This window comes from Camellia sinensis, chromosome 9, assembly GCF_055761805.1.
Source record: "Camellia sinensis isolate YWXY chromosome 9, ASM5576180v1, whole genome shotgun sequence".
Taxonomy (NCBI): domain Eukaryota; kingdom Viridiplantae; phylum Streptophyta; class Magnoliopsida; order Ericales; family Theaceae; genus Camellia; species Camellia sinensis.
This window is the reverse complement of record NC_138969.1, coordinates 63,179,275-63,192,203: the sequence shown is the minus strand read 5'-3', so window position 1 is coordinate 63,192,203 and position 12,929 is coordinate 63,179,275. Positions and strand designations below refer to the sequence as shown.

At 30.2% G+C, this 12,929-nt stretch overlaps 1 protein-coding gene across 4 annotated transcripts; it reads right to left on the bottom strand.

The window, feature by feature from the left end:
* Nucleotides 1-769: 769 nt before the first annotated feature.
* On the bottom strand, nt 770-9,648 carry LOC114283213 (tobamovirus multiplication protein 1). 4 transcript variants are annotated; one of them, XM_028226040.2, is made up of 12 exons: nt 9,562-9,648; nt 9,246-9,434; nt 5,893-5,983; nt 5,763-5,815; nt 5,296-5,388; nt 5,071-5,142; nt 3,337-3,409; nt 3,144-3,189; nt 2,947-3,010; nt 2,305-2,358; nt 1,445-1,522; nt 770-1,359 (listed from the first exon to the last, which is right to left on the bottom strand). In XM_028226040.2, the coding sequence occupies exons 2-12, from the start codon at nt 9,393-9,395 to the stop codon at nt 1,267-1,269; spliced, it is 867 nt and encodes a 288-aa protein (XP_028081841.1). In that variant the 5' UTR covers nt 9,396-9,434; nt 9,562-9,648; the 3' UTR covers nt 770-1,266. The 4 variants fall into 4 exon arrangements, with proteins under 4 accessions (XP_028081841.1, XP_028081840.1, XP_028081843.1 ...); XM_028226039.2 differs by having other exon boundaries at nt 9,246-9,459; nt 9,562-9,642; XM_028226042.2 differs by having other exon boundaries at nt 5,893-6,003; nt 9,562-9,639.
* Between the last annotated feature and the right edge of the window lie 3,281 nt (nt 9,649-12,929).

Genomic DNA, 12,929 nt, shown 5'->3' with positions numbered 1-12,929 from the left:
TTAATATTTACAAAGTTTACCATTGATTTGTAAATTTAAAAAAAAAAAAAAATAAACTTACAATGAACTGTTAATTTTCCTAGAATTTATTGATGCAATATCCCTTCTATTAACCCGTCGGGGGTCATCGGATTCAGCACACAAGTACAGTTGCCCAAGTCGGATATGGCTATAGTTGGCCATAAACTAGGGACTCTTTGTCAAAGTGTACAGTTTGAAGCATAGTTTGCTTCTTCACATATAGCAAATTGGAAAGCTCTAGAATTTTTTTTTTTTTTTTAAAGAAAATTCTAAACATACAAAAAAATTGACAAGAATAATCAGATAATATCATGATTGTAAATAAATTTATTTTTAATTATATTTTGTTTTCAAGTGAAATTCACAATGAGCCAATTATTATGTATGAAAATTATATAAGTTTTTTGTTTATATTAGCGTTACTTTGTGTTTTTTTTTTTCCCCTTTATTTTCCTTTCTCAGGAAAATGGGAATAGGAGGTTTCTTTTCCTTTTTTTAGGAAAATGGAAATATAAGGTGGCTTAGGACAAAGGGAAAATAATTAGATAAATGGAAATGAAAAAAGGTAATTACAAATTAATTGAGTAATAGTGAGACATGCGACTACAAGTGAGCACATTTGTAAACATCTTGTATAAGTAAATTGAAAAATAAAAATAAAAGAAAAGAAAAGAACTTTGCCTACCATACCATCAGTCTGGCACAAGTTTTAGGAGTACAGTTTTGTTCTCAACATTAAACTATAAAATGGTAACAACCAAATTGAACAAATTACCATTGATTTTGAGTACGGTACAATGACCTATAAAATATTTACTAAGATGTGAAACAAATAAATAGTACAATACACATGAATATAATGTTAAAAACCCTAACGAAAACGATGCACTACCAAAAAAAAAAAAAAAAAGAAGACTAAGAAGCAGCACTCTATCAAGTTTTAAAAAAAATTTCCTCTCAGCAAACCAACCCAAGAAAGCTGCATGAAACGCATACAACACCCAAACTTCCAAGCCACAGAATCCATGAAATAAATTGACTACATCTGCAACAGCTTGTTACAGAGAGCTCCGCGTATTATCCATGGGGAAAAAGAATGCTGACATCAAGAGCCATACCAGGATAATACATCTGGATTGATTTTCTGGCTCGGATTCTCTTCCTTGACTCCACTAGCATCTAATGCCGCAACTAATTTTCAAGGAGAAAATAAATACTAATGCTGATACAGATTATGCACCGTTGCTATCGTATGGGATGATATTGAGCTGATATTCTCTTTGGCGGCAACTTACGCAAGATGTAGAGGACAAGAGCCGAAGGTAGGATCTCAACCAACTGTTTTTTGGGAGCAATTGAAGGTCAGAAAACATGCTCGAAGAAAATGCATGAATCACCTAAAATTACAAGGTTAATATTGTACCATGTAATAGATCAAGTTTAAAACTGGATGGTACAATACGTCGAGTGATGCATCTGAATCAAAAGCAGACAGAACAACCTGCATTTGGAGAATTGGGTTAGAAGGTAGGAAATTGAATTTAAATTTGAGAAAACAACAATAACCAAGAAAACAAATGAAGAAAGCAGCACTTTTAACTAACTAGAAGTCTTTTTAGTTCAAATATTGAGTTCGGTCTGAATATTGAAAATATTAGCAAATGCAAAACCTTTCATGTCAGATACAGAGGATAGGCTCTGAAGAAAGAGGCAAAGAAACTACTACGAGTTACAAATGTTCCAAACAACAAGGTGCCAAACAGATGTTCTCTTGGCTGAAGTATCAAGTATCTCAATTACAGTTGAAATTTAAATATAGTCGAACAGCTTTGGGAAATCTTCAATTTTGATTGTACTTTCCACCTACAAAACTTATTTGAATTTTCATTTTCATTTTTGTTTTATTTTATTTTATTTTTATATCCTTTATCAAAACTCAAGCTCGATAAAAGACTCCATGATTCTCTCAGACTAACCAACTGAATAATGACTAAATTCCAACTATAAGGAGGTTAATGGTTATCTCATCTATATAATGTTTCACTTCTTTTACAATTTCCTCCTTTTGGGGTTTTTGTTTGTTTGTTTGTTTTTTTTGTTTTAAAGTCTCTTTCTTTTTGCTTGTCACAGAGATTAGCCTGCATGAAACAATTCTTCAAAGCCGCATCCTAAAAATATTACTCTAGGGAGTAGTCAAGAAAACACTACTTGAAATAACTAGTTCATAGAATAGTCTGAACCTTTATTTTTTATTATGATAAGTAAGAAAAGTGTGAACCTTACCACAAAGCATCGTATAAGAAAGCAGGTGAAGCATATGGCAGTCACAGATCCAACCTGCAACAATTAGCACGTGTTACCACCAAGTTACTTGGACCAAATTAACCTACTATTTCTGTGAAATAGTTTTTAGAAAAAGAAAAGGATATTTGTCACCAGATGAATTTCACATCCTATGTTGATCCACACAACAAACGCCGTACACATGTAAAACCCACCATATCCAGAAAATGGAGGGTGAAAAAAAACAGTGAAAGAGGTGAAAGAAAAGGTGAACTATTTAACAACCCCGTTCAGATGAGTTTCCACCAAATAGGCGGCGTGCATACTCAAGCAAGTTTCAAAAAGCAGTTACAAGGAAGACTTCACAGTGCATCCCAACCATAAATTTGAGAAACTATTTATACGAAGAAAGAGCAACATCAATGTGTATTAATAGAAATTGCTCTCAGATCCACTGGCATCAAAGACAATTCAGATCATCTATGCAATTACCAATAACCCTAGATTTCCAAATGTATTACAACTGTAAAGCACAATAAACCAAAAAACATTATTCAAAATTTCAGGAAAAATGCTCCACAACAAATTCTAGCAATTATGGTTTGTAATCCAGTAAACAAATAGTCATTGGAAAGCACAAACCTCATGAAGCTTCTTCCTTCTCCCTTTAGATTCAATAGGGAAACGTCTCAGCATGAAAAATAATCTGGAGCATTAGATACAGCATCGCATTGGAAAATGATTAAGATAACAAACATCAAGTCTATGGATTGTCAGAACAAAGATTGCTTCAGATGCGTAATTAACATAAGCCAATAGATGTGACTCAGAAGATTTACCTTCCGCCATACAGCAAGAAACCTAATGCGGCTAGAAATGATACAGCTGGGAAATAAAAAAATAAAAAAATAAAATTAAGCATGCTACAAAGAAATACTTGTATCAGATTGTAGGGAATACTAATACACAAGAATTTTCAATCTACACAAATGAAGCTCATGAAACACAGAATGGTTAGATAAGATGCCTAACCTGCAATGAATATTTTTCCAACGAATTCCACAACACTGCTGTCATCTATCCAGAGGGATATCCAGATACAAACCTGAGACAAAAATCTAAACTTTTAAAATGGATTACTTAAAAGGGCAAAGAAACATCGGAACTATCTATTTTTTTGCTTGCACCAAAGTGCTTGCTCAAGGCTGTTTATGCTACCAAGTTGAAGCATTGAATTACACCCTAGCAACTACATTTTCCACAAACTGTGGCAAGGAGTGGAATAAAACCTCTTGCTTCCCCACACAGAAGGGGAACTCATGCTCGCTTCATAAGTTCGTGAATTTAGAGCTGTGTACTAGTCAAACTAAACACTCCACAACAAAAATTGCTAATTAATTGTATTAATCAGAAGTAAGTTTTGATGTGTACTAGTCGAACTAAAACACTCCACACCAAAAATTGCAAATTAATTGTATTAATGTAAGTTTTGCAAAGCAAGATGGTTAAAGTGAGTCAAGCCTTAGTTGCATGATGTGGGAGCGGGAGTGGGGAATATAGAAGTGTCTAAGGTTGGAAACGCCTAGGAGAGGTCAACGTATTTTTATATTAGTATATGGTAAGAAATATTTTGTTGCCTATTAAATGTTTTCATTACATTACTACCTAAACTGGTAAAGATAAGCATAGTAAATTCCCATTACAAAAATAACAATTCATCTCCAATAACATATATTTTTACTCCTCAATCCTTACAGGTCACAAATTGAGAGATCCATAAAATTATCGTCATCCTTAGATTGCTAAGAGAAAAGCCAAAATCTAGGATAAATATTTGTTCTCTACATTTTATTGCATTGCCAGTTTTTCTTTTATTTCTTTCGGGCATATGTTTGAGTGGTCCCATCCCAGTTGAAATCGCAATTCAATCTTGACAGAAACGTGGTTAACAAGATTCATACTCTGAACCACCAAATTGCAGTTTTAGAGTGGAAACGTCACACCCAGTAGGAAATTCCTGCAACTAAGAACTAAGCTATGCTAGCCAAAAAGCACAATGAAAGCTGTCAGTTAAATAGTTGGCTAAATTGAAAATTATATCAAGTAGAATACACTGTGAAAACATTCATTTCAAACAAGCAACTGGACACCAAAATACATTAAGGATTTGCCTCCTATTTAATGTGGCCCGGCATGTGCAAAAATCGGCTATGAAATCCACCTACAGATAGCTCCAACATTAAAAGTTTAGCATTTAAACTCTCTTTCCTGTACTTTTCTTTGGGTTCAAACCCCATGAAAAATCAGGCACAGATTGCTGAATCAAGAATTATCAACGCAAGGAGATAAAGAATCTGTCATGGTATCTTCATTCTTTAAGAGAAAGGAGACCCAGGGTGCCCATGGATATCATATTATATCCAGAAGAAGGAATAAGAGGTATTTGTTCAATCCTTACAGTGCATAAAGAATCTGTCATGGTATCTTCATTCTTTAGAGAAATCCAACAGTGTTAGAGAAGGTCCACAAATTGAAACAAATAATAGTCGTCACTGGGTTCCTAAAAATAGATAATTAAATTACAAATGATGCAGAAGCCACCAATATTTGAAGCAAATGTCTAAATGCTACAGGATCAAACAATCTGTGCGCATTTGTGTGATTATTGTTAATGCTGGAGATCCCTTACAATGCACCAGCCAACAATGACATCTTATATACTGCATACTGGTGGTGCAGTACAAACAAAAGAGAGATAGATCATACCTGTATAAAGTAAATCCCACCATTTACTGAGAGATAGATAATCCTGAGCTTATCTGTTGGTAGACTTCTTGCCTGCCCATTGATAAGCATGAAAAAAATCAAAAGCATGCCCATATTATATAGACAAACTGCAATTGATAGCACAAATCCCCACTTAGTGAGGGATTAGCCTTAGAATCATAGATCACTACTTCGGGTGCAAAATAATATAGAACTTCAACTTGCCTGATGATATATCTCTGCCCAAAAGAGGACAAGAAGCGTGAAAGTTGAGAAAAAGAGAAGTCCAGGCAGATCCAATAGTACCAAAATTAGTACCTGGTCCAAGACACAACCAGCCAATGTCAGCATAAAGCCGTTGAGCGTTATTGCTTAATATTGGAATGTGTAAAAAGTGTTTTGGAAAAGAAAAAAAGGTTAAAAAAGTTTTGAAAACAATGAAAAGTGTTTTGAAATAAGTGAAAAATGCCTTGTATTCTTCACTCTTTTTTTTTGTCTATTTCTTGTGCCTTAGATTAGATGCACTTGCCAATCTTGTCCTTCGAACTGACATATAGTCTAATAAAAGGGCAAGGTAAAAAAAATCTACCCCAAAAAAAAAAAAAAAATGAATGCCAAAACATGTAATACACACAGAAGGTATGTATGTCTAAATCCAAGATAAACAAATTCTGGAACAACAAAAAACTTACCTTGGGATTCAAATAAAACACTTGCTTGTGAAATCCAAACACAATTGCTCGTACTGAAATAAATAGAATACAGTTAAGCCCATAAATAACATACAAATGACAAAACAATAACCAAAACTCTAATCGCTACCTCCATTTACAATGAAGTTCATCAGATGGAAAACCTTTTGCGTTGTCCAACCATACTCTGGCACTCTCAGTTCAATCCTTATCAATTGAATCTGCATACGACCATCATCATCTATACAAAGTTCAAAAATATAACTTCCCAACTAAAAATTTCTTGATTAGTTTTAGACCAACACCTTACAAGTAGGAGTTCAAAGCATGGGTAGATGTGTGCATAGACACATTATGATGATGGAAATTTAACAGCAAACCATTTTAGTTAAAAAATAATGCCTCAAAGTAAAAATTGATGAATGGCATCAAAATAATTCAAAATTTGGGAATATTTAGATTATTAAGTCAAAAGTAACTACAAGAAAACCTAAGAATGAGTTTGAGAATTCTAAATCATGTAGAATAAGATAACATAAAGGCTGTGTCGATCCATTGTTATGTAGAACAATCTAGGATTTCCCAAAAATCCAAGAATTATTTCTAGAATACAAGTTCAAGTTAATCATTCACTGTGCTGTGCCAGTATCCATTATGATGTCAGGTACATAAAATACAAGGAAAAAAAAAATACCACCAATTTAAATATAAAGAATCCAATTATTGTTTCTTTATTCAAAGAATATATGGGCTAAGGGTCAGCTCATTTGGTTGTCCCAAAATCTGCATTGGCCATTTCTAGAATTAACCTATTTACAAATTTTAGTACGATTGCCATAGCTTCTGCTGATTGGAAGTCCTTAGGAAGGACTATGCAAGAAGTCCTTCATGAGAATGAATACTAACAAAAGATGTTTGGCAAAGGGCAATGAATTAAAACAAAATAATACTAGATAATAAACAAAAAAACAAATACATGAAATAGACAGTTGTGTAATAGTGAACTTTTTAACAATATGAAGTCCTTATTGAAGCTTAGAATTTAAGGCGAATTATATTAACAGTCCCTATAATTTGAGACTTGTGTTACTTTGATCCTTAACCTTTCAATTGTACTACATTTGATTCTGAATTTTGAATATCATTTCAAATAAGGACAATTGAAGACATTATTTCCTATGCAAAAGGAAAATGCTTCATTTCAAGAGCAAAGTCGTTAATTTAATAAAATATAAACTAATTTGACAAAAATAAATGTCAAAAAATTATTTTTGAATTTTTAAAAATTATTTATACCCACTAAAGATAAAATTATATAAAAATGATAAATTTTTTACATTTTTATTTTATTTTATTTTTTTACCAAATTAATTTTTAATATATGTTTAGATGATGATCATGTAATGGAAGGTTGTTTTTGGATGGTTATCATCAACGGATGGTTGTTTTTGTTGTTAACATATATTTTTGGATGGTTATTATGTAATGGGTTATTAGGCTTTTAATATGTAATCGATATATTTAATATATGAAATGTTTTTAGTTTTAAATTTTTTGATCTCATGGATTTGTTTAATAATGACATCAAAGTTGTCGCCATGTTTGACTTTTGAAAAAATAAAAACTAATTTAACGAAAATAAATATAAAAAAAATTAATTTTAAAAAATTATTTCTACCCTTTCAAAAGGTAAAATTATATAAAAATAATGTGTTTTAAATTTTTTTTCACCAATTTAATTTTTAATTTTTTAGAAATTTTTTTTGAAAATAGATTCTGAAAACCAAACCAAACAAAATTTTATAACCGAGAAAGTGCCAACATTATTTATTAAAAAAAAGGCCATTACATTTCAAATAACATACAAGTTAACCAATACAAAATAAGTTATATGACGACTTTGCCCTTGAGATGGTCCGTTTGCAAAGGAAGCATCTTTGATTGTCCTTATTTGAAATAAGATTCAAAATTCAAAGTTAAATGTATCCCAATTAAAAAGTCAAGAACCAAAGTGACACAAACCCCAAACTATAGGGACGGTTAGTGTAATTCGCCCTAGAATTTAGAAATCAATTAATAAAAAAAACAAATACAATGAGATAGAAGAAACCTAACCATAAAAGATCAAGAAATCCAGGCAAAAGATGAGTTGGTTTAGAATCTGCAGCTTAAAAGATAACATGGCAGATTGCAAAAACTTATTTTTGTATATCATAGATGCAATGGGTTGATATTGTTGATAATAACAGATACAATGCCATTGCCAAATATATATATATATATATAATGGTTTGGTTTGAAAATATGATATAGGCCCAATTTCAAGGTATGCAGAGACAAAATTGAGCTCTGACGTTTTGTCACTAAAGTAGTCAAGAAGCACGGAAATAGACATGTGACACAATACGGACACGACACAGACATGCAAACAAGCAAATCTTCAAAAATGTAGGACATGATATGTTGGGGACACGCGCAAAGCATATAATTTTATATAATTAATATATATCATATTTTTTAATATTATATATTTATTCTACGTTAAATATTTATTCTCATCAAATTCATTAACTTTGGTATGCTATTTTGGTATAAAAAAAAAAATTAAAAAAGGTCGTGTCCCTAGTGTGTCCGACATGTGTCTATGTCCGTGCCTAACACATGTAGGACACCAGTACGTGACCTTTGGAGAGGTGTCCGTACTTCATTGTAAGTTGGCTTTGTGAGAAGCTGCTATGAAAAGCTAACCCAGGTAGTTTCACCATGATAAACTTTTATGAGATGGGCTTCCTCCAAAATCCCAAAGTCCCGAGCAAGTCCATTTGGGCATTCTAGGAAGCCCCTTCAAAATGCTACCTAGATAATTAGATGTTTCTTACAGTAAAAATTGGAACCACCAAAAAATTCTAGAAATTTTACTTTCTATATAAAAATGTAGAATTGGCCTTTCTTTCAAAACATAGATTAAGATATTAAGAAACCATTCTGTTGGAACAACTAAAATATCTAGTAATTTTACTTTCCATATTCTTTTCAAATATAGAATTAGCTAACCTAAAATTGACAGATTTAGAACCCATTAAGCATATAATTAAATTAACTCAAAATTAGTTAATTGTAAATGGAACAATTCAATCAGAACAACCAAATAAGCCCTTAAAGTATCAAAGAAGTAAATTGACCATAATCCACCGAAAACCACAAAAAAACTAGCATCAGTCAAATCCTCTAATCCACGTTTGGTTAGTCAGAAAACTGAATAAAACAAAGTGTTCTTAAACATTAAATCTTATGATTCAAGTTATTGAACAATCACCTAAACTAGGGCATATGATTGGACTTCCCACGGTTAAGCTCGGAAGCTTCTAGTTAAATTGAAGAAATCTCAGATTCAAAAAAAAGAAAAAGGAAGAAATTTCAGATTATTTTCTCAGGAACCAAACAGGTAAGAATGTAGGGATTGAAATAGGGACAAGATCATACCAGGGCAACAGAGGAAACTAGGGCATAGGCGGCACAGAGAGTGTAGAAGATTCCATCTTGCCATTGAACCGAGTCGTTGATCTCGTCCCACCAGCTTGAAGACAGACCTCCAAAATCTATTGACGACAACTTCAGTGGCATTCTCATCATTTTTCTTAATCTGCCACAGCTTCTATAGTATGAAGCTCTCTGCGAACTCAAAAAAACTTCACAACTTCACAAGAAAACAGAGAGAGAGCGAGAGAGAGAGAGAGAGAGAGAAGCTGAGAAGCGTGTTGGATTCACATGAGAGAGAGAGAGAGAGAGAGTTGTGTACCTGACGGTCTCAGACTCAGACAGGGGCTGCCGATTAGGCTTTGGTCGCTCGCACCTAAGCTTCTCCCACCTTTTTTTTTTTTCCCCCTTCAAATTATATATATATATATATATATATTAATGAAAAAAATTAAAAATAAATAAATTCATAAAGGGTGTGGGTTGATTTTTTTGACTTTATGATTATTTTAGCCTGAGATTAAAAAGTCTCGTTTAGAATGGATTTTTCGGCTTTTTGAATTTTTGTGAGAGAAAAAATAAAATAATTATAGTTTGGATGTGATATTTTATTTTATTAATTTTTAGCCGATTTTATCTTTTTATAACTATTTTAGTCCAAATGTGGTATGCCAAACAAGCGCATAGTGGGTTGATTTTTTTAACTTTTTGACTATCTTAATTCGGGGCTAAAAAGTTTCGTTTGAAATAAGTTTTTTGACTTTTTGATTTTTATGAGAGAAAAAATTTAAATGTGACATTTTGTCTTATTAGACTAAAAAAATTATTTTATTTTTTTGTAATTATTTTAGCAAAAAAAAACTCCCGTTTAACTTATACCAAATGAGGCCATAATAAAATTAGACACAATCTTTTCAAGTTCAGATTAACTAAAGTTAAAAATCTCAATTTCACTTATTTTCACAGTTAAGGTTAGTGCATTATGAGATTAATTTATATTTATGCCAAAGATTTGAATCATTCATTCCCTTTGACAGTAAAAATAAATATTTATGTAAAATATTAGGTTGATTAGATATACGTAATTATATGATAAAATTATATATATTATAACAAATAAACGGTCTAGTCTTAAAAATATATAGGTCATATAGATAAAAATTATCTAATAGTATAATAATTGATGTCAGATGAATATGATTTTTTGCATAGATAATTTTCTTATTTAGCTGTATAAATAGATAATTTAGATTATTAAGTGAGCCCAAGTTAATCCGATAGTGAAAAACTTTACTGTGAAGTTGAGATATTCAATTTTACAAATCTAGACTCAATTCTTTCCTACCTTATTTGATTCTAATTTTCTGAAAATTGAGTATTTTGTTTCACTTTTTTTTTAAAAAAAATTTGGTGAATTTTTTTAATATTTTAAGCATCTTTTTTTTACTTTTTAAATGCATCTAAGCTAAATATATCTAAAAAGTAAAATATTTGTAAAAAATATTTAAAAAATCAATAAATATACAAAAATACGAAAATGTATTGAGGCTTCATTTGGGATGTGGGTTGGCTTTTTAGTTTTTTTGACTATTTTAGCTTAAGGCTAAAAAATCTCATTTGGGATAAACCTTTTATTTTTTTTTACTTTTGTGAGAAAAAAATGAAATGATTATGAGTTAAATGTAACATTTTATCATATTTAACTAAAATAACTAATTTTGTCTTATATGGCCATTTTAGCCCAAAGTGGTATCCCAAACATAGCCTGAATATTTATTTATTTTTTTATATTTTTAATATTTAGTGAATTTTTTAAAGATTTTTTCACAAATATTATAATTTTAATTGTATTTATATTAAGTGTATCTAAAAAGTAAAAAATTTACTTAAAATATTAAAAAAATCATTAAAAATAAAAAAATGAAAAATAAAAAACTCATTTTCAGAAAATTAGAACCAAACAAGGTTAGAATTCACAAAATCATACATATATATATATATATATATATTCATGTTGATTTGAGAAGTGACTTTTTAATTTTTTAACTAAAATGTGAAAAAAAATTAAAATGTTTGGAAATAAGTTTTTTTACCCAAAAAATGTGAAAAAAGAAAAAGAAGAAAGAATAATAATGATTTTTGACTTTTTTTATATGACTTCTTGACTTGGGGGGGCGAGTCCGAGTCCTCTCCAGCTCTTTTCTCCCGTCAAAATTTAGCCACGTCACTCATAGCAAAATCTAGGGCTCAGGTTAAGGCTTGGTTTGAGAAGATTATAAGTTCACACTTTTTATCTTTTTATCTTTTTGGATCACATCAATCAACATTTTCTTTTTATTTTTTTACATTTTTTTTTTATAAAAATTTAAAAGATACACTTATTTAAAACATTCTAAACAATCCTTTAACCTAAAAAAAAAAAAAATTAAATTTCATTCAACACAATAGCACACAGCACATCTCACACACTGACCCACGTCACTCCCCCCCCCCCTCTCTCTCTCTCCTAATAAAAAATTTTAAAAATTATTTTAATCTTTTTAATTTATTTTCATAATATATATAATTTTTAATATAAAATTTTAATTTTATAAAATTAATATCATTGAATATGTACCTTTAGAATGACACTAATATATTAAATTATTATTTTTTAAATATAAAAATTAATTTGATGAAATACACACACAAAAATCATATATTTTTGAAATTCTCAAAAGCAATCTTCATTTAAAAAAAAAAATCATATGAAAAAAATCATATGAATTTTTAATATAAAATTCATTTGTGTGTTTATTTCATCAAATTAATTTTTATATGATTTTAAAAAAAATATATTTTCATATGATTTTTTTAAACCATACGTTTATTTTCATATGATTTTTTTATTTTCATAATTTTTTTTTTATTTTCATGAATGAAGATTATTTTTGAGAATTTAAAAAACATATGATTTTTGTGTGTTTATTTCATCAAATTAATTTTTATATTTAAAAAATAATAATTTCAAAACATAACTAAACATAGTAATTACTTTTTATTTATTTTAATTTTTTATTCAATATATTTAATTAGTCTCATTTTAAAGGTATGTTTTCAATGATATTATTTTATAAAATTAAAATTTTATATTAAAAATGATATATATTATGAAAATAAAATTAAAAAGTTTAAAATAGTTTTTTTAATTTTTTATTGAAAATTGTTTGAGGGCTCGAAATCGTTGGCTCGAATCCCAAAGTGACGTCGTTTTGGGTTTCATTTTTTTTTTCTTCATTTTCTTGCTTTTTTGCCCTTTTCTTCCTTTTCCTATTTTTGAATAGAGACATAGAGGCGAGAGAGAGAAAGGAGAAAAGAAGGAGAAAAGATAGGGAGAAGGAGGAGGAAGAGAAGAAGATGGTGATGGCGGAGGAGGAAGATCAACGGTGATGGCAGTGATCGGAGCTAGAGTTGAAGTTTTTTTTTTTTTTTTCTAGTTGATGATGTATTGATGAAGATGTTATTGATTCTTCTTCTTCTTCTGCTTTTGCTTGTTCTTCATCATCTTCAAAACAGTGAGAAAGAAAAAAGAAAAGAAAAAAATATATATATATTTCCAAAACGACGTCGTTTTGGATTCAGGACAAATTCGAACTCGAACAATTCGAGCTGCGTATCACAGTTGTTTTTTATTAGGGGAGAGAGAGAGAG